Consider the following 26,401-nt stretch of genomic DNA (forward strand, 5'->3'; position numbering starts at 1 on the left):
TCATCATGATCATCATCTTCATCATGATCATCATCATCATCATCATCATTATCATTATCATCGTTCATCATCGTTTTTATCATTGTTAATATTTATAATTTATTAATTATTATTGTATTATTGTTATCCATTATTATTCGCTACAGACGTTAAGATTCTCCTCGCTCTTTCCCTCTCCGACCTCTTTCTCTCTTTTTCTCGTTCTCCTCGGCGTCTACGGAGCCGAGCCGTCGTCGACGCGCATCCAACAAATTTCTCCGGATTACCAAAAAACCAAAAGAAACAAGAAAATCAAACAACTCCCATCGTGCTGTCTCTCTCTCATTCTCTCACTCTCTCACTCTCTCTTTCTCTCTCCCTCTCACTCATTATCTTTCTCTTCCGTTCAGGGAAAACAGTCGCCGTTTGTTTTCGTCTTCGTTCCGAAACGGTCGTCCGTCGTCGTTCCGCTTGGACCATGTTCGCGCTGTTCGACCGGCTCCGGTATTGGAATGTGTGTCCGTCGCGCGACCCTTTCTCGAGGGACCCTTTTCTCGAGACCCTTTTTTCTCGAGGGTCGCGTCTGATCCTGGAAGGTATACCCGAAGTCCACGCAGCGCGTGGGGAGCTTCGGTTTGTCGATAGAAAATACCTGCGTGTCACGCGTCCGCGTCCCTTCTGTGCCGACCCTATGGCGGGTCCTTCCTGGAGGGAAGCTGGTAGCCTGGAGGTCGCCTAACAATTGGAGTCTGCCGGAAACCATCTCCCGAACGGTCCTGGCTCCCAATCTTCTTCGATCTTCTTCTCCGGCCGGCTGGAGGACGTTTCTCGCCTTTGCACCTTGGCTTCCACCTTGACTTCCACCATCGGTACAACCACCACCACCGCCACCGCCACCACCACCGCCACCATCGGCACCGACACTGAGCCGCGAATCGTCCAAAGTCCCCCGTCCAGAGGCAGACCCGTGGCGAGGACCCGCGCACCAAGATCCTCGGCTGGCGGACACCTCGATCGCTGTACAACCTGGCAGAAGCGTCGCCGGCTCGACCAGGTTCACCGGGTCTACCGGGACGCGATGCACATCCTTTGGACACCCGCGGGCGGTCCTCGCCCTTCGTTGCCCTCCTCCACCTCCACCAGCCGAACCACCAACCGCCCCGGCACCGACGTTCGACCATCATCCACTTTTCGAGCATCCACTTCGCACCATAACGTGCGCTGACGTAACTTACTCTGCCGACGGAGCTACCGTGCAGCCAAGCGACAAGGTCTGCACCCAGTCGACTCGTTTTTTTGCCGCTGCTGCCCAGAGGACTCCGACTGCCACCGCTGTGAACCGTGAACAGAGGCTTGAACACCTGGAACACGGCCCTCGGGACCCATAGCAAGCTGCACGTTGACAGGCTGAACAGCATGCTGGCCAACGAGCATAGCCACACAGCTTGTGGCATCATCGAAGCTGACGGACGATCGGACGACGAGACGCTCGGGATCGAACCCACACCGCCGCTCCCGCATAAAGAGGTGCCAGGCTGCGGTTGCGGCGGCTGCTGCATCACGGAACGTGGTGACGAGGACCCCTCTTCCACACCGTCCACGCTGCTCTCCGTGGAACCCGGCTGGGCGTATTTCTCACCTGTTCGGGACAGCAGTCACAATGATCTTTATTCTGATATTTGATGGTAGATATTCTTGTGGCGACTGAAGCCGTTGATAAGGAAATGTTTCTGATTGATATTTGAGATTCGAATAATTTATAGGGGTTAGTTAGATTCTTTAACACTAGTTGTACATAATGTAACGAGTACCTCCGCCATTCGCCAGTAGATAGATTCCTTTCCAGCCACTACCTAAAAACCGTCCCGATTTGTATATATACATCGAAACCGTCCTTACCCTTATCCCTGTTTAAGGCAGGGCCCGCTAGAACGCCTTACTGACGAGTCCCCTAGTGGGCCCAGGACGAAACAATAAGCTGCCATTCCAAAACATACTATTTGGATGTGAAGAGTTCAATCGCAAAATGAGGATATCTTCGAAATAAAATGATAGAGGAGATTAGTATAGAGTAAACTCTGCCTGGGGTCAGCAAAAGTAGATCATGCACTGTAAAGCGAGGGCCAGGCGGTCCAAGAGGTGGAAGGTATCTAGGTTCTTTTTCTAAGCCCCCAGATAGGTATTCGAGGGAGTACGACGGTCCAAGAGCCGTCGATATCTCTCAGAGGCAGGGTTAATTGAAAAATTCATTGTTCAGGGGGTGACGAAGCGGAAACGTCTAAGATAAAATTCCTTGTAGCCGCTCGACTAAGCTTTCGACTCTATACCATGGTTCACACTGGCGCCGAAGCACCCGTTGGTAGCTATCGATAGGAGATTTAATCGTTTTCATCGATTCGGACGTTTAAACGTCGATGCAGGCGGTTTGGTAAGTTGTTGAAAATACGACGATCACGAATTAGTGGAGACTAGAGTTGTGGAACCCGCTGATTCGATGCTGAGATACTTTAGCTACCCTCAAAGACGTTCACATGTCTTTGGGTAATAATTGAACAGTGAGTCATTGCTGACAAACTTTTAATTCGTAGAAGGTGGAATACGTTACAATGTTTCTCTGACAGCTTCAACACACAGTTATTAACGAGAAATAAGCTGGCTAGGCGAACAGCCGAATTCGAGAAGAAGATAAAGTTGTGTGAGACTTTTAGATGGGATTGAGTTAGGCTATAGCAAGTCACTTATAAATTACCGCCATCGAGAGGCTCCGTCTTGGGGATTTTGTTTAGCTGCTTTGGCTTTCTATTCAACGAAACTGGCTGGCATTATCTGACGGAGTAGATGGTTTTAGGCTGGTTGGTGGGATCAGGATACCCTTCAGAACCTAGCACGTTACAGAAAGCAAGGGGAGAGAAGGCAAGGAGAGAACGAGAAGAGTATCGAATCCTGCTCTTCGGAACCTTTTTCACGATTACACACCTTTGAGTAGAGTGGCACCTAACTCTGGAAACATTCATATAAAATTGGTATCAGTTTTGTAAAGACCTAAATAAACTTTGCAGAGATATACATGGGCTAGTATACGATTTTGCAAGGATTTACATAGACTGGGACTCAACATTCGAAAACTACCATAAATTAGGACCGAATCTTTCATGGATCTACGTAGACGAGAACACAACTTAGCAAACATCTACGTAAGCGTTGGTCAAGGATATGTCAAGATTCGCATAAGTCACTAGGACCTACCTTTCCAAATGTCTTTATACTGTATATGCTACTATAAAATTTTGGAAAGACTAATATAAGCTAGGACCCAACTTTACGAAGATATGTTAGACCTAGGTAGAAAACGACACAGCTAGAGCCTAGGCTACCGTCCAGACCGTTTAGCAGTCGGCCAGCACGCGTTCGTTTTCCGCTGGCTAGCAGGAAGCGTCGCAATTTCTAAGCGAAGAGGGTGGGGATGATGCGCTAACGAATCGGCATTGAGGGAGGTTCTTGATTAGCATTCTCGCGACGCTGCCGGAGAGCGTCAGACGGTCCCAGGATAAGACACGTACCCATGGAGGCCGGCTGAATAGGATTAATCTCGCAGTAGGGCGCCGTCGGAGGATCGTGGACTCGGCCGCGTTTCCGTGGCTCCCGGTTCGTGCAGTTCGCGCAGATTCCTGTTCCTGGCTTCTCCTCGGAGCACACGCGGAAACAGCACTCGTCCTTCCCGCTGCTGTGCAACGCTCGCGCCGCTTGCTCGCCGGTCTCCTCGATGTTCGGATCTGAAACGAGTGCGTTTGCCAAAACAGCTCCTCTCTTTTTCTCTACTTCGTGGTTCTGATGTCAGTGTTTCAATGACTACCTAGTCCTGGCTTGGCATCAGTCGTGCTTTCGTTAATTTTGTTAAAACTGCTGGCTATGTCAGAGACACGGTACTGTCCGTTTTAATTGGACGCGAACTTGCAGATTTGAAGTGACCGATTTGTAGGAACGACGTTTAACACGTCCGGGGTAGTGTCGGTCACTTACGAGCGACGCCAATGTTTGGGAGGTTTTGAAAATGCATTTTTATTACGATCAATCAATATGAATTTTACTAGGATGTTTAAAATACGAAAAAATTAACATATCTTTTCTGATACATTTTGATTTTCTGGTTTTAGTTTCCGTAATTAAATCATCTTCATTTTGTTGGACATCCTTGGGGTTGATATTCGGCACGTATTGCGGTGAGAACCGAATTGGATACAATTTAATTCACGTTTATTTAATGTATATTTTATGTTATTTGTTTTGGTTCTCTTTGGGAACACGAGAGGGTGCCAAAGAATGTTTCTACCCTCGTTCATCAATCCTCCGGTGCATTGAGTCCTGCAGCAGCCATAACATTTGCATTCTCTTAAAATTCCTGAATGAATTCGTGCCATGTTTTCAGTAGTTTCGTGCAATGCAGCTATTTTATTATGTATAAGAGGATCCAAGTTCGTCAGAAGGAATCTTAATAGAAATTGGGTACTCTGAACCCACGCACCGTAGGTCTAAACGCGGCTTTTAGGGTCATATTTTCTTAGTTTTCGATCGATGTGGGAGGAATCGGTATGATTGAATTGATAGTGTTACCTCTGCAAAGAAAGGTGGGTTCGCCGGCGTATTGCGTGGGGTACGCGGGGGCGCGATCACCGGGAAGCAAGTAAGGACAACGTTGCTCCACGGATTGGCAGAAGGACCTGCAGGGCCTGAGTCTGCTTCCGTTCCAGCTCGTTCCCGAGGTGTCCGAGTCCTGCGGTCCCCCATGAGCAAAGTAAGGCACCAGGGAGCTGCACACCCATTTTCTATACGCCTCCTGTAAACAGACAAGTCGACCGTTGAGACATGACAAATGTTTCACCATCTACGACATCCACAACTTAAAAATATTCTACAAAATCTTTGGCGTCCATTTCGTTCAAAAAATGTGACTTGGATCTACACGCAGAATAAAAATAGTCTGCATCAATTATAATAAAGGCTAAACAAATACATTTAAAGTTGCCGGAAACATAATGACTTAAAGGATGCAGCTTCTCACTCTCATTTGAGAAGAACGAGTTACTTAATTAAGCTAATTCGACGTTCCCTTATTCCATTCGCTCGATTAATCCACGGTAGCGTAAACACCTTTGGCTAAACTGTGTATTAGAAGTTAGCGCGAAACCGTAGCCCTAAGGACGAACGATCCAGCTCCTTGTAATCGGCGTTTTACTTGCGGTGGCGCCAGGCAACCGCGATCCAAAGAGATAGAGGAAAAGGGACAGATGGAGTGGAGAGAGAGAGAGAGAGAGAGAGAGAGAGAGAGAGAGAAAGAGCGTCGCGATCACGGTCGTTTCGTCCTTACTTCGTTTTCGGAGGTCTATTTGGGGTGATCGGGTTGGAGGAGGCAATAAGGCGTGTCAGTAGCTGACCTACATATCCTATAAATGTTACCTTGCCCGCAATCGCGCGCAACCTCCAGGACCGCGTTATAATTACGCTCCGGTTGTAGGAGGGACGTTTTATCCACCGAGCCGAGTTATCCTCCAGCACCTCTCCCTCTCTCTCTCTTTCTCTCTCTCTCTCTCTCTCTCTCACTCTCCTCTCTCGTTCTTTTTAGCCGGGCGTTATTCAATTTTCTGCGCACAACCTGGAGACGAAAGGAAGACGCCTTCTGAAGAGCTGCAGGAAGGTTCTAATCTCATCCCTTAAGTTAGGTCGTACGAAAATTTAACTCTAGGTCTTGGGAATATCCCTTAACTCAGCTGTCAGAAAAATGAATTCCTTAGCTTAGATGGACTGTAGAGAAATTCAAGTTTCCGCAGTGTGAGTGTCCCCTAAGTTAAGTCTTAGGAAAGTTCAATCGTTAGCTAAACAGAGAACCCGTGAGATAGCCAACAAGAGAATTCGACTCAAAGTTCTTTGAACGTTAAATGAAGACAACTTCCATCTGTTCGAGCATCGTTTAATTCAGACCGTAAAAAAGTTCTAGACTCAGTTGTGTGAACATCCCTTAAGTTACTCACAAGAAAATTCAACCCTCGAACATTCACAGAACATAGCTAGGAAAAGCTATACATTTATGTTATTTGTCTTTAAATTAAATTCGGTCAAACTGACAGGACTGTTAACAATATAACCAACATTAGAATTACCGAAAGAAAGAGCAGACTTCGTGCAATTTCATCCAGTTTCTGCAATTGACTTGGGTGATTTTGATTTCGAGATCCTTAGTCTGCTTATCGCGAAATGCTGTTAGCTCCTTCTTTCAGCAATCTAAATTGCGTCCAGCTATCTAGCTTCGATACACCGATCGCGGTCAATTCCAAGTAACGATAATCTCGCCGAGGTTAGGCGTTCCTGCGATCGAGGGCGCGACGATTATCTGCGGGTCGAGCTAAATAGAAAACGACGGGGGTAAATTTCACCGGAGGACCACGAGAAGAGCTCCCGTGAATCGAATCAGCGTCCCGCAACCCATTCACCGCGAATCCGCCGTGAATGCTGGCACGCGAAACTGCTCTGCTAAACGTTCCCTCGTAATCGAATACGAGCCCCCTGGAACGTCGTGTCGTTTCCTCGTCCGATCAAGATCCGCGGGATCCTGTTTTTTTTTTTTTTCGTTTTTATTTGATTCCTACAGGGGTGGAGCGCACTTTGCGCCGTTGCCAGCTGCATCCGCGTGGCTGATGCTCTACTCGAAGTCGAGATACGTCTCCTGGAATGGCGCCGGTTTCTTAGAGAATGCGGAACTACTCAAGTCTTCCGCGGACGGGAGCCTTTCTACTTTATGCCCAGAGATGACCGGGACAAACTCCTGCGAACCGGTGGACGTTCTAACCGTTTACGAGCCTATTGTCGCGATCGACGAGGTGTTTCAGCACAGCCGATGCAGGTTTTCTTTTCTAGAATCGCACCTTTTTGATCTTTGCAATACAACATTGTAAAACAATCTAGAGAATTTAGAGAACAATTTAGAGAAATTAAAGCTGCTTTCTTTGATTCGAAATTTTGTAAATTCGAATGAGTCGACGTTGTTAAAAAATTTATTTTTTTCTGCATTTGTGTCGACGTGATTTTATAAAAGGAAGTCTCGTTTTTATACTTCGAACATTGATACGCTATTTTATGGGGGGATTTTGATAGTACTTTAATCTAAAAGTGAGCTGTGAGCCCTAGATTCAGACGTTCAGAGAGGACTTTGCTGATTATACAAAGTTTTCTAGAGATTCGTTTTAACGTCACTTTATAAAAAAAAGCTTTTCCTTTATAATGACATCTTGAAGATCGATCAGAGATTTTTTTGTTGCAATTGTATCGTATTTCAAATTACGGTGCCCAAGTTATAGTATCTTTAGTCTCTATACCTAAACACAGTGAACTGTATCTAAGATTTTATTCATTCGATAAAGTATATCTGTTTCCTAAAACATCATAGTGTGGATTAGTTTCACTCTATACCTATAAAATAACATCTACCCCCAATTTTTTAACAAAATTCAAATAAATTCTAACTCTTATAAACTGAGCATCTTGTGCTCGAACAATTTTCCAAAATTCCTCCACCATTAAAAGTTACAGCAGCTTAAAGTACCCGTGAGCATTAAAACTCAGGTGACCATTGGCGTAGACGCATCAAACGACACCCGGACCGTTTGAACCATCATAACTTCCAACAGGTGCAAGATATCGAAAAACGCTTCCAGCAAAAGTTACTTAATTTGTCACGAGCTCCGCGAATGTATAAAAACCTGGCCAAATTTCATTTAAAATAAGTAAGTTACACGAATCGAAATTTCATTTCCGAGGACGAGGTTCCGCAGAAATTCATGCCGTTGATAGGTCCTAGGCTGGTAACAGGTTACAGGCTAGCCGGCAACACCCTGTGTAATCCCTCCACTCGGCACCACTAATAAAGCCCAGGGGCGGCAGTAAAACACAGGGATCCCGGCGTTCGACACAGATGGCGGTAGACGACGCGCGTCTCCGGTCACCCGGACGATGGAAGATAAAACCGGGCGCTCTATTTTACTGGCGAAACTTCTGGGTGTCTAGAGATGATGGAACACGCGATTTTATGGGGTTATCTCCGTTCGACGCTTGTTCGCGGTCGACATTGAATTTTCGTTCAAATGGAGTCCAAAAAGCCTGCGGGCAATCACGATTTTACAGAAAAATCTTCAACCTTCATTTTCCTTTTACAAGAGAACATGTCCAAGACAATTTTTATAGCGACCTAGGTGGGACCTAGTTCGTATATCTTTGGCACGTAGCTATTTTTATTGTTCACCGACCACTTGAAGAGGTGCGACGATCCTCAAAGCTGCGACTAGAAATGACTCTCGAAATTGGTAGGTGAAAATGGTCTACAAAATTGGGAGGACAAAGTGGTCAAAGTTGTTTATGAGACTGGTCTTCAAAAAATGAGAAACTAAATTTTATTCAAGATTGGGGAGTCAAAGTGGTTCTCAAAATTGAAGTGAAGATGGTCTCTAAACACAGGGGTTAAGGACATACGGACTGGCTTTTACGAGTTTGCGACAATAGTCCTCACTAATTGTTAATCTTCTTATAGACTGAACATCCAATCATCATTTTTCACCACTTAACAATATCCACCTTTCAAGAAGTCCTTCCTCTATTTCATTTCTGAAACCGACATACCTCCGCAAAGCAAAATGACTTTTCCGCGAGACCTAAATCCTCCGCCCGAGACCTCATGCTTCACTGACAGTCCGCGTTGTCATTTCAGATAAACCTGGCAGGTCAGAATTTGCTCGTAGCCGGTCCCATGCAGAGTCGATCGACTTGTGGACTGGGGGCTAGTTCAGTCAGTTGGCCATCAGGGTGGCAGGGGCTAACGACGGCCGAGGCTCGAGAATTAGAGGAGGAAATCGGGAAATGACGTATCGTTTGAGAGCAGCCCCGCTCTCCATTATAGCGATCCAAGTAAAAGAATGGAGGGGTTGAAACGAGGGGGTTGGAGAACCAGCAGGAGGAGGAGGAGGAGGAGGAGGAGGATGGCGAGGAGGAGAAGGTCTGGGGGTGTAAAGAGGGAGAGGAGCGCGGCTGGAAGAAGGATCGCGGGGGCGCGTGCACTGGTTTGTGGAACGGGCCACGCGGGGGTTACCCGGGGACGAAGAGGGACGAGGGGGGTTGGACTCAGGAGGCTCGTGGGCGAGGCGGTGAGGGGCGGACGAGCCGGAGGATGCCGCATCTGCCTAGCTCGAACGCGGATACTCGGTGGAGGCTGGAGAGAATTGGGTCAGCCAACTTGGAGTGTACTTCAGGTGTAGCTACCTATCTACCTATCTGCCAACCTACTACCAAGCCCACCCTTTCTCGCGTCCTTACCAAAGAATCCGTTCCCTTTCTTTGCTCGTTAGCTGCTCGACCATCCCCCCTGCCCTCCTGGCCCCGTAACATCGCCGGACGAAAGGCACAGGGGGGCCGGAGCCGGAGAATCCATCGAACCGAAACTTTTTCACGGCTCGATTCGTGCTCTATCTTCGAATTTGCTGCGTCCCCCTGGCCGGAGGGCGGCAGAGGAGTCGTTGTGCCTCGCGGGACCGAAATGGGGCGACGGTAATCGATACTGTCGCAACACTAACAGGTACGAAAATTCAATGTCGCGTCTGCGAACGCAGGCCATCGTTTTTCGACACTGATCTTAAAGATGTTAAATCGGAGGTAGTTCATTGCCGGACATTTAAGCTCAATAGCATTTCCAGTTGGTTATAGTTGGGTGAACGTGTTAGCTGGACTGTAAATTCTATACGTTTACAGTGATATGATTTTTGAAAACCTATATATTGTAATCGATGTTCATGCTTATATTCTATGTTACATAATAATCGTCTTCTTGTAGATAGCATATTGGAGGTAACTCAAGGGATTTTGGAAGAAATGGAGATATCACTGATGTTATTTCAAGGACGATTCAACCCATTGCAGTTGAATGGCGACTCTGAGACACTATTAAAAACTGTTATATTTTTCAAAGTATATTTTACTTTATTAAATTTGTTTACGTTTGAAGAATTGTTAAAAATGTATGGAGTGTATGAGTAGATCAGGTCAATTTCATACGCATTCGAGACACAAATTTTGAAGTTAAAATAGCTTTGTGTACAAAAGCTGCAAATTCGACATACAGTTGAATGTCGATCGGGAAGATAAGCGATTGGATAGTAGAACAAATTACGGAGATACAGTGCTATTCTCATTGAATAATCTACCATCTGTAAATACATTCAGAAATTTTCTCTAGATTTTTATTTTATTGGATCTCCAATCGAATTCCTAAAAAATGGGACATGTTCGACTAAAAGTTTCAAGTGTCATGAAGAGTTTATTCTAAATGAATGATGTGCTCAGCGAAGAAATTACAAACGCGATGAGTCGAGAATAAATTCGATCCTCGTGCTGTTATGAATGAAATGATTTGGCGTAGACAGTAGGGTGTCAGGAAATAATCATCGGGGCTCCTCGCGCTCGTTTAGAGTCCAATGCCACGAGCCAGCGAGCGGATAAGACTCGCGGATCGGTTTCCCGATTAGCAACGGGGCGACGGTTAAAAACCGCCGAGCCGCGTGCAGCAAACACTCGTTCTCGAATTAAACGCAGCGCGAGAACGAGCCAAAGCGAGCCCGAACGAGCGAGAACGAGCGAGAACGAGCGTGCGGGCGCGCGCGCGCGTTACAAAAGAATCGCTCGCGCAAAGAGCATTGCTAATTTCGAGGCTGCTCCCGTCGTCTTTGATCTCGACGACCCGACTCGGACAAAGGATTATTCAGGCGCATATTCTGAAAGAGGGATAAATTAATGTCACGAATCCGGAGCGAACAATGACGGGCCGAATTACGAGCGGTTGCATGGGCGCGGGTGTTCCGCTCACTCTCTCTTTTTCTCTCGTTCTTTCTCTCTCTCTCTCTCTCTTTTTATACGTATACAGGGTGAATCTGCGATGATTTAAAATCTCTCGCAGATTATCGACTGCGTGAAAGGACGCAGTGTGCGAAAGATAAATGCCATCTTCTGTTTCCTAAATTCGATACACAGCACTATTTCTCTTTATTAATTCTTCGAGGATGACGATATTTAAAGGTACGGTAGTGTGAAAAATTTGAATGCAGGGAAAAATTAATTATATATCTTGATCTTTCGTTATGTATGTAATCAATTTATATGTTTGCAAGCTGTGGAATAAGACATAAAGTCCTAACGTCGTCAGTATATTGTAATTCATTTTCATAGATTTAATAGTGTATATTACTAATGAAATAACTTTCATTTTTCAATTTGAGAATATTGTTATATTATTTTCAAGTGATTACAATCACTAACAAAGGAAATACATTATCATCTATCTTATATTTTTTACAATTAACATAAACAATTTTTATTTTGCATAAAGATCTGGACTTTACTATTTACCAGCTGGACCTAATCATCAATCGAAAATGGATAGTGTCTGTAAATCAAATCAATCTTTCAGTCAGACGAAAGACAAGACTATCACCAGAAGGTTACCCACTCCGGCAAATGTACAGTATCATATCTCACGTGAGGCTGCAAACTTTGATAATAAAAATGGTCTGCGCTGTTGTTCCCTACAGTCAATAATTTCACAGTAATTTCGGACGATGTCAGAAGACACCCTGTACATATTTCTGCACACGCCCACGCGTCGACTAAACGTGAAAACACGCTGACACTGATGCACAACGGATCTCTCCCTCTCTCTCTCTCGTTCTCTCTCTTTTTTTCTCTATCTGTCGCCTCCCTTCTCTCTCCTGCTCACGAGTCTCGCGGAGAGAAAAGTGGAGCGAGAAGAAAAGAATTATTTCGAAGCCGATACGCATTAGTCCTGGTGAAAAGAAATTAACGCGGTCCATCACCGGGATGAAACGCGCCTCGTCGCCGAGCGGAAACGGGCCGACTGCTCCGCCAGGAGAATCTTGTTATTGTCGTTTGCGCTGCTGTGCTAGAAAAACCGAAAACATTAACGAGCATTAAATTTTTGGTCGCGTTTCCGGGAGATGAAGGACTTTAGTATTTCAAATTAAAACACACGAGTGTTAATCCTTGACCAATGAGCTGTGAATTTGCATTATCCCCATGCGCACTCTTGCGCCTACTAAATCGTTGCACTCGGAGTCATTACAACATTAAATCCAAAATAACTTTTTTCTCCTACAGCATTTCCATTTTATATGATATACAATTAATGTATCTTATGCACATGAAATTGAATCTTGTGACTCAGTTACATTTTTAATCGATTTTTAAATATAAACAAGGATAAGGTAAACGTTGTTTTTGGAATGTTATTTGACAATTTTTAGTAGCATTTGAGAGTAGTACTTCTTAATATCGATTGTGAAAAATCAGCTTGTTAATGCAGAATACTGGTTAATTCTAGTTCCAAGACGAATTAAAACAAAAGGTCAATCAGAGTCCTTGAAAACGAGGGCCGGAACAGACCCGAATATTTCTATCTCAGTTTCGACGCTGCAGAAACAGAGAATTATATTTTTAGGTATGCTGTACAAGGATGAAAAGTACAATAAAAATTCTGCTGGCAGTCTAGTAATCAAAGAGATAGGAACGTCCACCACTATTGAGGCTTCAGGTGTCCTTTGAGAAGAAATATCTGGAAAACGGTGCAGCTGGCATCAGAGATAATTATCAGCGTAGCATTTGACACACACACATACACACACATATATATATATATATATACACACACAGATAGAGATATTTCTTCGAAAAGGACGAAGCTTCTACCCTAAAGCAACGCTGCCCAGCCATGGCTCTTGCTACCCCTACCAACTATAGTCTCCCTCGTCATCGTGCGTGTCACTGGCACACACGTGCACATGCACACGCTCATGCACGTGTACACGTACTGCACAGACACCAAGGAACTGTGTAATACTTCCTTGACGACGAAGATATACCAGCCTGTCATGGCTGCGTCCTCAGTATCGCGCAGTTCCCACCGCAGGAGTGGGAGAAACCCTAAGTTGCCGCGACGTCCGAGACCGGTGACAACGCTACTACCCCCAAAGTCTCGTCAGCGAAGATCGTAACGAGGATACTAAGGTCTATACTAAAATATGACCGACTGCTTTAGTGTGCTGAGTTACAGCTATTAACGTTTTGGGCGGTCGAACAACGTCGTAGATTGTCCATACGGTTGCGAACTATTCCTAACTACTATTAGTTTGGTCCAAAAATTCTATTGTCTTTTTCAGACGTCAGTGGCTAACTTTCACCAATTCGCTTGCCAACATGACAAAGTGTTCGATATCAGGTAAATCAATATTGTGCAGGTGCAGAACGGATTCTGACAGATCATTTGGAATTGGATTGTCAATCGACTCAATAACTGCAAATAATATTTCTGAGAATGAGAAAAATGTTTTTATATTGCTGAAACATCGGATTTTCATCTCCTAAGTTAACGAAGATAGTAATCGTGGCAGAGGTATAAACAAGACCGCATCATTCAATAGACATTTCAGGCACGTTGCCAAGGGAAGACTTTTACATTTTTCAGCTTCTGATAACTGCGCAAGAAACTCCGACCCGTTGCACTTTTTAAAAATATTTGAAGAAGCAGATTTAATAATACAAGACAAGTTAAAGTTGCGCGATATGACATTTACGTGATTTTTTTCCGTTCCCGGATCTGTTCATCCTCTGACCCCGAACGAATTTAATTCGTCCGTCACTTTACCGTAGAAATGCACTCGCAATTTTAGTTTGAAGATACACGTCACTCCAACTTGTCCAATATTCAGCAAGAAAATCGGTCGCAATGAACTCGGTCGGCCTTAAACGATTATAACTTGCGCTGTGGGACGAGAAAGGTTATATCCTAAAATTCAAGAACCTTTAACGATCTAAAAGTGTTTATAATTGAAAAGAATCTTCTTTTCAATTAAAAATCATGCTCTACAAGTAATACTTAATTTACGGTGGAAATGCTTGACGGAGAAGGACTTTTTTGACTAGACAGTTGACTGAACTGAAGCCAAAGTATTTGAAGCACATAGATTCTGGGCTACAAGAATAAAATGGCACACCAGAGGATCAATTTACCACTCGTTTATTAAACTCGTCGTCTATTTTCCGCGCGAAGCTACATCTTCTAATGGCGCACTTGAATTTTCCACGAGTCGCAGCCTTTATCGCGTCTCACGCATCATTTGTATCATTTAGCGAAATTCAGAGCAGCAAAGCGACTTGTGGAGCATCCGGCCGATTAGCTTGTAATTTGAAGAAAGAGAGGAGAGGTAAGTAGGACGAAAGCACTACCAAAGGTGGACGAGCCGGATAAATTGCGCCGTCGCCTTTGAATCACTTCATTCGGCCAAGATACTTCGAGTCTCTCGCTTCGCTCTTCTGGTCGCGCGGAGGGGAAATTTTTTCTTTTTTTTTCTCTCTCTCTTGGCCGTTTCTTACCTAAATGGATTATACCGAACTCGTCAGCAGCAATTACCCGTAATGCATCGTTTGCATCAAGGGGTCGCCATTAAATTAATCATCGTTATTAGTGTCTCTTCCTCGAAACCATGGTGCTTGGTCCCACGCACAAATTTATTTAAAGTTAACATCGAGTCGCAACATTTCCGACAGAGTGCGCGTTGAAATTTGACACAACGTTTCGTGCGAAGTCGATTTGCTCGAATGCCGTTTATATTTTATAATGAAATGTTACTACGTCCCAGGAATTATCCGACACTGTTACGCAATATGAACGTGCGCGAGCAGCGTGATTAATTTTTCCTAATGTTCCATTGTCTCTTAAGCATTCACCCGTTCGATTGTGCAATTTGCTTTGTTGAAAGACGATTGTAGACACACATTGTGTGCATCGGCCGACAACGAGATGAACTTTTTGGGATTATCTACTACAGGATTCAATTAAAAACTGTGGAGGATTTATGACCCACGCTATAATAGATAGTACCCTGAAAAATGATGGGCTCTTTCGCCAGTGTAGTAGAACAGTGGTACCTATTTTGACTACACTTTTACTACATTCAGTTCTCTACATAGTTGCAATAGTGATCCGAATAATCAAGATTGGTTTAACATTTTGATTAGTACAACAAGTCCAAAACTTTAACAAAGTAAAAGTACATCGATTAATCGTATTTAAATGGGAAAATTGAGTTTTGTTGATCCCGATGAAATTAGCCAGATATGGTGTCACCGACATGTAAGTGACGCGGCAAGCAAAATATTAAGATACTGTTTGCAATTTTTAGCATGCCAAAAATGGTTTTGCTTGTAGCACCGGCTACACTCCAAGCTCCAAATAATTTTGTTAACTTTCGCATAGACGCAGCTCGGAACGATCGGTCGTCAGTAGTCGCCGTTGTGATACAAAGACGCCGCCGCGGAATCCGAGAAATTAGTCTCGTGTACGTGCGAATTTCCCCGGTGGGAATTTTCAAATGGTGCTCACGGAGCCGGAAACCGCAGCCCCTTTTGGTCCCGGCGCGCTTCTCGTTTACGTCGCGCTCCGGTCATAAACGCGCTTTCGAGGCCACCAGTGCCATACTTGGCGCGCGCGCCAGATTAATTACCTGCGACCGGGGAGGACTGGGAATAAGGAGAGGAGAGCGTGTGAGAGAGAGAGAGCGTGAGAGAGAGAGAGAGAGAGAGAGAGAGCGCAGCATCAGCAGCAGGGTAGCAGCTCCGAGGGCCAGAGTTCGCATGCAGTTTTGCCAGCAACGTCGCGTCCGCGGTGAACCGAAACTTTTAGGCCGGTTGCAGGCGAGCGAATTTTCACGTTGCGTCTCGACAGCGCTACCAATTAAACGGCGGAACGCTGCACGTGGAAATTACCCGACGCATTTTGCCAGCGTTTAATAAGACAGTTAGCTATGATAATCTTCCTAGGGCTACGGCAATGATCAAACCACCTCATTTATAGCACATGCTTCCTTTATGTGTTAGGCTGTCCTAGAAATTGTTTGCGTTGTAGATTGTGTATCTTTATGTAAAATAGAATATTTCAGGATTCCTAATTTATCGGCAGTTCAAGGATAAGATGAAAGTCCAAAAAAATATATGTGTCCAAGGTCCAACGATTCAAGATGAGAAAGCAAAATCTTATCTTTCTCTCAAATTCTCTTCATGGAGTAATATATATGGAGTAATAATATGTCATGGAGTTGATAAGTAAAGGCAGAGAAGTGGAACAGACATTTTGCGTTTCAATTCATAACGACATCTGGTCCCAGGGACACGGTTATACTAATTCGAGGATTGAATAGAAGAGTGGCCAGGGTACGAGATAGCCTTAACTCGGCCCTGGGGGTGCTCGAGGGATTGATCGATCGATCGACCGACCGTCCGTCGTCGATAACACGTGGGGTAAAAGCGATCGACACATTGGAGATTTCGTTCGGGGTGCACGCGTGCGGAATTCGATATTCATCGAAAATTGCTCTAACGAAAATAGAGGCGGAGTCGTGTTACCAAAATACGGGTCAACGAGGAACGATCGTTAATTGCGAAAGAGAACAGCGGCGCCCATTAATGTCCGAAGCACTCTCTTTCTACGTCTATTCGTTTCGAAACGATCGGCGTGTCTCGAAACGTTGGACAGAGGCAGGGAAGAGAAAGAGAGGAAACGGCGAGAGGGGGACGCCGAGAACGAAGAAGAGAGGAAAAGAGAGTGAGGGAGGGGTAGAGAAAGAGAGGAGAGGGGGGAGTGCAAAGGGAGGGACGCACGTGCGCGCATTAGCAGGAGAAAAGAACGCGGTTTGCACAATACCGCGCGGAAACGAGTAGGTGGTTCTTATTAATACTCGCTTCCCTCGCGAGCTCTTTACTCGAGAGATCGCGAGCGAGCACGTTCTCCGGTTCCGTTTTCTACCAGCCTTCTTTTCTTTCGCCGAGCGACTGCCTACCCTCGCCTATTCACGCGTACGCTATCCACTATCCCCTTGCGGAAACTGCTCAACTAAAATTGCTAATGCGATCACCAGGGGAACTATTTGCATTCACGGTAAAAATAGAGAATAGTATCGAACACTCGCGGAAAATTTCGAGCACACCTCGCTAACCCTATTTTTAACCTCATTTCATCCCTCTTTCACATTATCGCTTGTTATTCCTTGTTTCCCGTCACTTAGTCACACTCTGCATCACGATACATTATATCAATTATTCTGCGGTGCAACTTGTTCCCTGTCTTCGGAGCAAAGTTCCATCGCTAAAATCCTTTCATCCCTCCTCTCGCGTGTACGATGCCTGCTCGAAGACCTAGACGGAAGACTTAATAAAAAATAGATATTCTTATTCATGTCATTAAACGTCAAATTTTGCTTACACGAATTTGGAGATTGCGAAATAATTTCGCAAGAAAACAATACTTGGACTCGCGTAACAAGCATTACAAAAATGAAATAATTGAACAAAATTGTATACACCTACGCGTCTTTTTTTAAATATCTCTTGTTAAAAGAATAATGCTGCTGACAAATATTCCATTCCCTACAATAAATATTCCACTAACAAAAGTTATTATAAAATAATAGACACCACACCCCCTTTTCAAGTACAAGATATTTATCCACAGAAACATATAGAAAAACAATGCTAATGATAAATACCAGCCTTTCATAATAAATACTTAAAGCACTATATTTACAGTGAACACTGCAATTAGAGGACCACAGAAAACAATGCAGCTGCGAAGATAAATACTTGAAGTAACGTTGTTGGAGGGTGTTGGAAGAAGACAATGAGACAGGCCCCAATCATCTGGCCAGTATTTCCCAAATAAATAGTGACGTTTAGTTCGAAACGAATATTTTGTCAGGCGAATTCTATTACCTTTCACGGACACTTAGCCCCCTCGATCGACTACTTTTTGTGGCGGGGATGGTAGACGCGGTCAAGTGGACCGTTCCATTCGAGAGCGGCGTTCCCGAAGGCAGAGCCGCAGCACAGTGTTACGAATAGTGCATGCTAACTGGACGAAACCTACGACCAACCCTCCGTGGCAACGATCGAATTACCACTGCTTGATTCGATACAATTTTAACGTGGCTGAGCTCCATTGTATTCTACAAATCACTGGAACTTCAAGCGTGAAGCAGTTCATTGTGCACAAGGCGAAGAATGTCATGCAGAATGAACGCTCTAATTTTTTTAATTCTCATTCTCTTCTAAAAAAAAAATGAAATAGTTCTCACCCACTTTTCTTTCACACTCTGCTTAAACACAAAAGTTAAGTGAATTTTTATCAGAGAAACAAAATGAGATTTCAACAAATAATTTTATTTTACAGATCCCATAGTGGAATACTTCCTAAAGTCTCTCCTGGGGTGCACCAATTTATCCCATAAAAATTACAAAACAATAAAATGTACAAGATAGATGATGCAAAATAACGATGACAGTGTTATTGGATTTAAAAGATTCATTTTGAGTAGTTTCCAAAGTATACCGAAAATTATACAGCAACAGTCGCATCCTCGATCATACAATCGGATCCTGTCCGTCCCTAAACAGTCCGCTGAAACCGTTTCACCGAACACGAATACACGAAAAAACAAGTTTATTTGGCGGATGAACCTCTACCGAACGGCTTTTTGTTGAGTCATATTCAAGAGCCGCGGAGTTCCGGCGACTCGACCGCGTCGAATTCCAGAACGCCAGCCCTATCCACTCTCTATCCAACCTCTGCAATTGCATCGCAGCCGATTCACCGAACGGAATCAAGGAAAGTACAGCTCGTCGCCGAGGCGGAAAGAGCAACGGAAAGTACTCGCGCGAGTAGAATGAAAAGAAGTGAACAGAGAAGAGCGAAAAGAGAAGAGAAGAGACGAGACGAGACGAGAAGAGAAGAAAAAAGAAAAGAAAAGGGGGGCAGAGAGAGAGAGTGAGAGAGAGAGAGAGAGAGGGGGGGTGGATGAAAAGAGAGTGACGCGTCGACGGAACACCGGGGAACAAAGTAGTGGATGCCTATTGGAAGCTCGGGGAGGTGGAACTGTTGTTCGCGCGTCGTATCGAGTAGCGGAGTGCCGATGGAGGAGAGGAGCGCGTCGGTGGGGATTGCTGGAAGTGGAGAAGGGCTGAAAGAGGGATGAGGATTCGACGAGGGAGGCTGGAGGGTGCCGGAGCTCGGACGGGGTGGCGCTGTCGGTGGTGGCGGTGGTTCGCGGTTGCAAAAGCAATGCCCTCGGTCACGGTGACCCGGTTACCTGGCCCATATCCGCTCCAACCCCCTGCCTCCCCTACCGGCACTACCCCAAATCCTACTCCTCCTGAATCCAGCCTTCGGAGCACCCCTATACGCCTTGCTTCTTCCTCGGCCTAGCCGTCGAACCGCTTCTTCCTTCCACGATCTTCTTTCCCTACCACCTACGATCCCCTAATCCAGCCCTTGTGCCGCTGCGTACTCGCTGTCGATCGAATCCTTCATCCTTCGACTTTTTGGTGATCGCGGTGATCGTTGAAACGGTATCCTAAACTGCCGCGAATTGTTACCAATTTTTTACGCAGTTTCACTGTTTACTAGTCGCTCGAGATTCGCTACGTTAGAAATTGATCAAATAGGAACGGGTATAGATTAGACTATGACCGACTGTGTTTTGATATAATAGGAGAAGCCACTTGGAATCTTCTACCGTTCTGCTGAATCGTTTCGGTAACATTTTCAGCGTGTGTTTAACTTTGCATGCTGCATTGCGTTTTAATAATTCTCGTATCTGTATACACGCTTTCCCGTTTCAAGCGACTCTAAGCTTGTAGTAGCTGTCGCAGAAAAGGGGAAAATAATAAAATTAGTTATGAAATGATAATATTAATAAGTCCTTAACATAAACTTTTCAAAAATAAGATAATAGTGGAGAATCATGTAATAGACAGGTTGAAAATGAAAGAGTACAAAGAAATCGTATGAACAGCAACGTGAGACGTAGTCAATTCCTCAAAATAAAATATTTAGAAGTAAAAGAATAGAAAAGGAACGACTTCGAAAATGGAAGAACATAAAAGAATCGTACAAAGAGATGGGTGCACACTTGTCTAGTCCACAAAATAAAATATTTGCAAGCAAGAGAACAGAAAAGAATTGTACCGAGAACAGAGCATGGGTCAGCTCTGAATGAACACTACTAGATAGGTGGGTGTGAATAAACAAAGTGGAGGAATGCTCTTGGATTACGGTTCTTAAGGTATACAGGAAGTTTCGCCATTCGAGCGGAAAGGGTTAATAACAGCGGTTATTCAGCGAACCCGTGCATGCGCCTCGGTGTTTCATCTTCTTATTTATTGTCTTATTAACCCTTCGAGCAGCTATTCCAGCCGCGAGGCACGGACCGGGATAGACGATAAATATTCGAGTAACTGCGGCAACGTTATTCGCGCAAATCTTGTATTCTTTGCATCTCTCGTCTCTACGCGGCACCATCCCCCTCCCTTATTTCCTGTCCTCGTTTACTCCCTTCTCAGAGTAATATCCGTTCCCCACGAATTCACGGGGAATCAAAATCGTTCGCTTCCCATGAAACGTCAACCATAAACCGTCTCATCAATCATGCACGCACGAGAGGAAATTTCGACGTCGGGCGTCCGCGTCGCCGCGAGAATTCCGTTACGAGACGTTCATGACAATCGGCTGCCTTTTTTTGGAATGAGATTCGGTTAGAGAAAGAAATATATATCTATAGAAGTCCGAGATTAACTATTTTTTAAATGCGAAGTATTAGCAATTATTAAGTTTTGGATCAAGATCGCTGAGAAATTGCACCCTTTATTGTAAAGTTTGAGCAATTGAATTGTTCAGAAATTTATGGATGGATATCTCAAATTAATACATTTCTCTTGCATTCTGCTGTGATAATAAATTGATGAAAAACAAGAGACTTCGGAGACTCTAAGAGATTTCAAACTTTCCCAAAAAATCGCAACACTTCAACATCAATTTCCGAACTCAAAAATTGTGAGGACCTCACAGAGAATGATAAATTTGTTTGACCTAATACACCGACGGCTCGAATAGCAAATTTCGGAGTCAGGAAAATCGCGGTGGGAACCAGAAGCGATCGATTTATTTGGATCAGCGCAGCGCGATGGCGGATCGTTCGGGCCGCTCGTCGGCCCTCAGCGACACAGATTTCGTTAACGGGCGGGTCGGACCCGCCGCAGTTCAAACATCAAAGTTTTCGATATCGTTGGCCGCCGTGAACCCTGGTCCAATTAATTTCGCTTCGGAAAATGAAAGCGGCCGGGACGGGGATTTTCCGGACGGATATTCGCCTGCGCGGTGGACGTTCGTCGGTACATTAACGACTACTTTTCGTCGCGTTGCGTCGACGCGCTACGGTCGGAAACGTAGGAGGCGCGCGGACGCGGCTAGATAATGAATAGCGACGCGCATAACGAAGATAAATGATATCGGCCGATAAAAATTTCACTGGGACCTGGCCGATCGCTTTGCGTCAATATCGATGCGCACCCGACGCGCACGCGATTGGCTGTATACAAGGATTTTCGAGGATTTTCGATCTTTACGAATGAAATCTCAGTCTTCTTACTTACAGTTACTAATATCTTTCCATTTCTTAATCTTCGTCATTTTAAGAAGTTGCACAAATGCGATCTTCAGAAATTGTTTTAAGAAATTTAATAAATCCTTCACGAAACGAGCAACATGTTTGAGGAGTACAACCTGTAAAAATTATTTCTGCAATGGAATCTCAGGAAATAGCCCGTTCCTAGAAGACAGGCTCTCGCAAGCACTTCCAACTTCTACATCAGTACTGCCACAAAAATAAAATAATGTACTAATTGTGCAATTTAAGCATGCTATTCTAGAGGCATTTCTAAGTTGAATAAGCTTGGGGGGTATCAAAACGACTTTGTCCAGTATCTCTGTCTCCGCGATGGTTCGTTATGGTAACTCAAATAAAGGACGACCTACGTATCTCTAGTACATGTCGTCGTTAATATTGCGGCGGGATAATAGTTGGACGAATAGTTAGGAAAAAATGGAGCATCATGGAGAAGCGAAGTCAAGCGACGGATTAAGTCGTCCCGGCCAGTTAACAGGTGAGCGAGCGAGCGAGCAGCGCGGAACTTTTCATTTTCAGCCGCAGGTCAGGATATCGGAGATTCTCGAGTCTCTTTGTCGCCCGGTGAAATTCATTGCGGCTCGTATTTACAGCGTAATACGGAAGTTTAATAAGCGGACGCGTTTACTGACTGCCCCCATATATATATGAACGCGTACATAGTCGTGTGTAGGTCACCGTCGTTTGGCATGAACGCATTCGTTTAATAGCCGGGGATGTTAGTACGTGTGGCGCTCGGTTCAACCACCGCATCGGCTCGAATAAAATCAAACGCGGCCGGTTCGCTCGCGTTAACGTGTTTTCTCGCGCCATTTTTCCTGGATGTGCTCGCCCCGCCCTTGTTCCGATGTCCAAACCCTTTAACGGCCGATGTCATGTGCACGTGTCTACAATCGACGTTTGTCTGCCGATAGGATAATTGACTTTTCATTTACCGAACAGTGTTGGGCTTTCGTGGCTTTACATGGCTGTAATGGAACAATTTTTTTGATAATTAGATTAATCTCATAGGCTTTTTAAAATGTAAATTTCACAACGCAGAGTCGCCGAAGAATATAAAAAAACATTTAAAAGGACAAACAAGGACACTGCAAAACATAATTAATAACTTCTCGAAGTTTGCTTAAACTATTGTATTAATTAATTTTGTTTTACGGTGTTGTTTATTTTGTACGATATCGATACAGTGGATTCTTCTGAACAGTTCTGTGCCACTGTACCACTATAATTAATGTTTTAATTTAAATCTGTCGTCCATCGCTTTGTGGTGATAATTTCTCAATACCCATAGGAGTAGCATTCGAGAAATTAAGTAACTCGTGCATCAATACCTGAAAATTAACCTTCTTGGTCTGAAATTGTTTACAATAATTCCGCGGATCGATCCCGTATCCCGGATTGCCATAATTACATTTATTTAAAATGATTGTATATGATATTATCAAATGTTCGTAATGTTTGTTTGAGCGTTTCGGTAGCACGATGCGGCAAGATTTGGGATCTTTCGAGGCCGCAGGAGAACCGCGATAGATCCGATTAGAAGCGGAAAACGAAGTTGGTCCGAGGTCGCCGGAACGGTTTGCGGAAAGGAGGAGCGGAAAAACGCATTTCGCGGCTCGCGTCTAACCGGAATCCCTTTCCCGGAACGATTAAACGATTCAGCCGGCGCGGCGGGATATAACCGTTCGTTAATTAGAACGTAACGGGACGCGGACTGCATGGAACAGCGAGGGGAACATTGTGTTCTCGAGACACACTTTACCGCGCTTTGTCTCAAGTTATTCGAGCCTTTGTGCAGCCTGGGGAAGCGACACTTGCCGGGAAAGCGGCTGTCTTCCGAGTAATTGTCTCGGTAACGAGTAGTGGCCCTATCGAGGCGCTCGTCCGTCTTTCCGCGAGCGGAATCCGCTTGCGACGTCTGCGACACGCTTCGAATCGCGGTTTCCGCTAGTGCGCTGAGGGGCAATCGAGGAGCCGCAGCGGATCCCGAGATTCCGCCGAATATTTCCTCGTCCTGCTTCCCACTCTGCCCATTTCTAATTAAACACCCTCCATTCTCCTCCACTCTCTTTTATTTCTCCTCTTTCTCCGCTGCTCGTCTTCTCTGCATAATTGCTCAAACCGTTGCACTCGGATGTCCCCTCTTAGGAGACGTAACAAGACAGCTGGAAATTATGGCACTGCCAAGATTAAACATTTCCCTAATTATTTACAACCTCTCTCTTGCGTCCACCTCCCTGATTTCGATGAAATTTTAATATGCCGCACAGCGCGATATTTTACATAACCTTTTCCTGCGAAAAAAATGTTCCACATTCATTCCGAAAATATTCGCGAAAAACTACAGTCCAATCACAGATCTAACCCGGGTCTAACACAAAATAAAGGTCTACTTACAATATTTAATCAATGGTGTTTCATCTGTAATGATATTGCATTACTCTAGCCTCTGCACGGTTTACTGACAATTATATTCTATCGTTTTCTGTTTACCTATCTTATCGGTCGAACAGCTGCCATTAATAAATTGTCACCATTATCATCTTTATAGCCCGAAGTCGTACGAGGAAATTTTGCCGGACCAGTAATTTCACGCGATAATCAAGCGGGGCTCCTTTAATGGGTTTCCCGATAGTTTTTTTAATACAAAGATCAACGGGATGCTCATAACACCCAGCAGAACGAACCGATTATATGGCCTCGTCGTAATTTATGTGGCCCCGCCAGCCTCGAGGGCGGTTTGCACCCTTTTTATTCCGCAAAATGAAGATACGAGAGGAATCTCAAGGCGCTCCAGGGGATGCTACACTGTGACTCGAGTGGTCTGAATGTCACTCGCAACAAACTGCAACGCGTTTTTGTCGAAATTAGGAGCGGCATCTTATTTTTCAGAAAACGCGACACCAAACGTTCATACAGATCGCTATTTCCTGGCGTTGTACGAGTGTTTATATTGCAATAGGGGATGGAAATCAAGGCAACATGAAATGCTGATACAGTTTCGTAGTTCACTATTAACTCGAACGGAAGCATCCGAATTCAGGGGTGGTGACTGTGCAAAGAAATTCTCGGCTCTAGGGGAGGCCATCCCCGGAAGGTATGCGGGCCCCACCAATCAGAATATTGGCACCCCCTTTGGGCGATACGTGCCCGATCACGCTTGTCACCTATTAAATAGGGGCTCACGCATCTGCGACGCACGTGTCGCGCATACATTACCCGAGCAAAAGTATTTTGTCACATGTCCGGGACGCCATACTAAAGAAAGGATCGCTGTGATATCGATCTTTGGACTTTTGTAACTTCGCGCAAAAATATTTTACTGCAGTTTGTTTTTGCTGATTTTATGCGAACCAGTTTTTGATCTAACACCTTTCAATTTATTTCTAATGAAGACATTTTCTTGGAATGGAATGACGTAGGAAATTGAAGATGATTTTCAGTTTATAACTTTTGCAAATTCAAATGATTACACGGGGTTTGAAAAATTCTTTCCCGAATCCTCAACGATGTGATGTAGTAGAGGGAAGTTTCCCTTTTATAATAATTTCTCGAAAGTTGATCTGCGATTCTATGTTACACTATTATTGTACATTGACCGAAAAGTGTGCCGCCAGCAAAAATGCTGACAATTTTCGACTATTATTTTTCACTTTTTCTCTAATTGTAATAAAATACGATTTTAGCAGTGTTGCGCAGTACTACGTTTCCGTCTATAGTCGCAGCAACCATTTATCCATGCCCATTCCCCCAGCAATACCCCACAGGGACACGGACAAGGGACGTTCGGCAAATGGCCCCTCAGATTTCGATGAAACCTACATCTAATATAGAACTCGAAAAAATATTCCAGAGAAATTTTTTCCCAACCATCCTTCATACCCCGGGGTGAACATCGCCCCGAATTCATGGTTGCTAACCGCGTTTACTTCTACGTCTTGAGAACTATTGATTTCAGAGGAGAAAGACCTGGGGTCCAAGACACAAGGATTGAACCCCGAAAACTGAAACTAAAATAATATCATTTCCCAGTGTCAAACTTCAAGGACTCGAAATCCTCACTGATCCACTGCAAAACATTTTTCCCAAGATCCATCGACCGAAGCACGTAACAACCATAAAGCAGAATAAAGTAAAATCAAATATACGAATTCATCAGGAAGCAACAAATTACGGGAAAGCATCGCAATAAAGTCTCAATGAAGTGGAACGAATCGCATCGTATAAAAGGGGCACGTGGCGCGTATCAGCAAAAAAATCACTATGTAATAGATCCGGCGCGAAGTACGAGAAGCGGTATAAGGATACGTGTAATATAGTGCACACATGAGCGGGCACGGTTACTCTGGTAAAAGCGACAGTAAGATTAGTTCACCAGCGCAACAAACTGGCCGATCACTGGCTCTGGTTTCCGATGGTCGGATAGAAGGCGATGGGACGTCTGCCGGGTCGTTTCGCCGTTTTTATCCGGCCCTTACCAGTCGTAGTTACATTTTCTATCGGCCGTAAAAAAGGTTAATAGATCACCGGTGCTCTTATCTGGCCAGGCTGGCTTTCTAGCTGCAGTTCCTCGTAAAAACCACCCTGGGGAACGTCGAGTCCGGCGATCACGGGGTCAGCCGGTGTGTGCCATCGCATCCGACGCTTCCGATGGCCGACAATCGCCCGAAAACCTTCCCAAGGCTGGCAGGATGCCAGCGAACTGAGCGTCGGTCCAGGATAATGCGAAACAAAGGGACATTCGTGAGAAAGGAAAAGTTGTGTCTCCAAAGGCAACTTCCTCTCTCCCTCTTTCTCTCTCCTTCTGTCTGTCT

General features: G+C 44.7%; 1 protein-coding gene across 1 annotated transcript in view; it reads right to left on the minus strand.

Annotated features, from left to right (window-relative positions):
- Positions 1 to 17: 17 nt before the first annotated feature.
- Mid1 (calcium-permeable channel component Mid1) overlaps positions 18 to 26,401 on the minus strand; it is a 79,215-nt gene continuing 52,831 nt past the window's right edge. Inside the window, exons 2-4 of the mRNA XM_078182568.1 lie at positions 4,591 to 4,813; positions 3,540 to 3,752; positions 18 to 1,618 (exon numbers count right to left, since the gene is read on the minus strand). Of these exons, the coding sequence (XP_078038694.1) occupies positions 669 to 1,618; positions 3,540 to 3,752; positions 4,591 to 4,813 (1,386 nt within the window). The 3' untranslated portion in view covers positions 18 to 668. The remainder of the gene's footprint in view (positions 1,619 to 3,539; positions 3,753 to 4,590; positions 4,814 to 26,401) is intronic.

This window comes from Augochlora pura, chromosome 6, assembly GCF_028453695.1.
Source record: "Augochlora pura isolate Apur16 chromosome 6, APUR_v2.2.1, whole genome shotgun sequence".
Lineage (NCBI taxonomy): Eukaryota > Metazoa > Arthropoda > Insecta > Hymenoptera > Halictidae > Augochlora > Augochlora pura.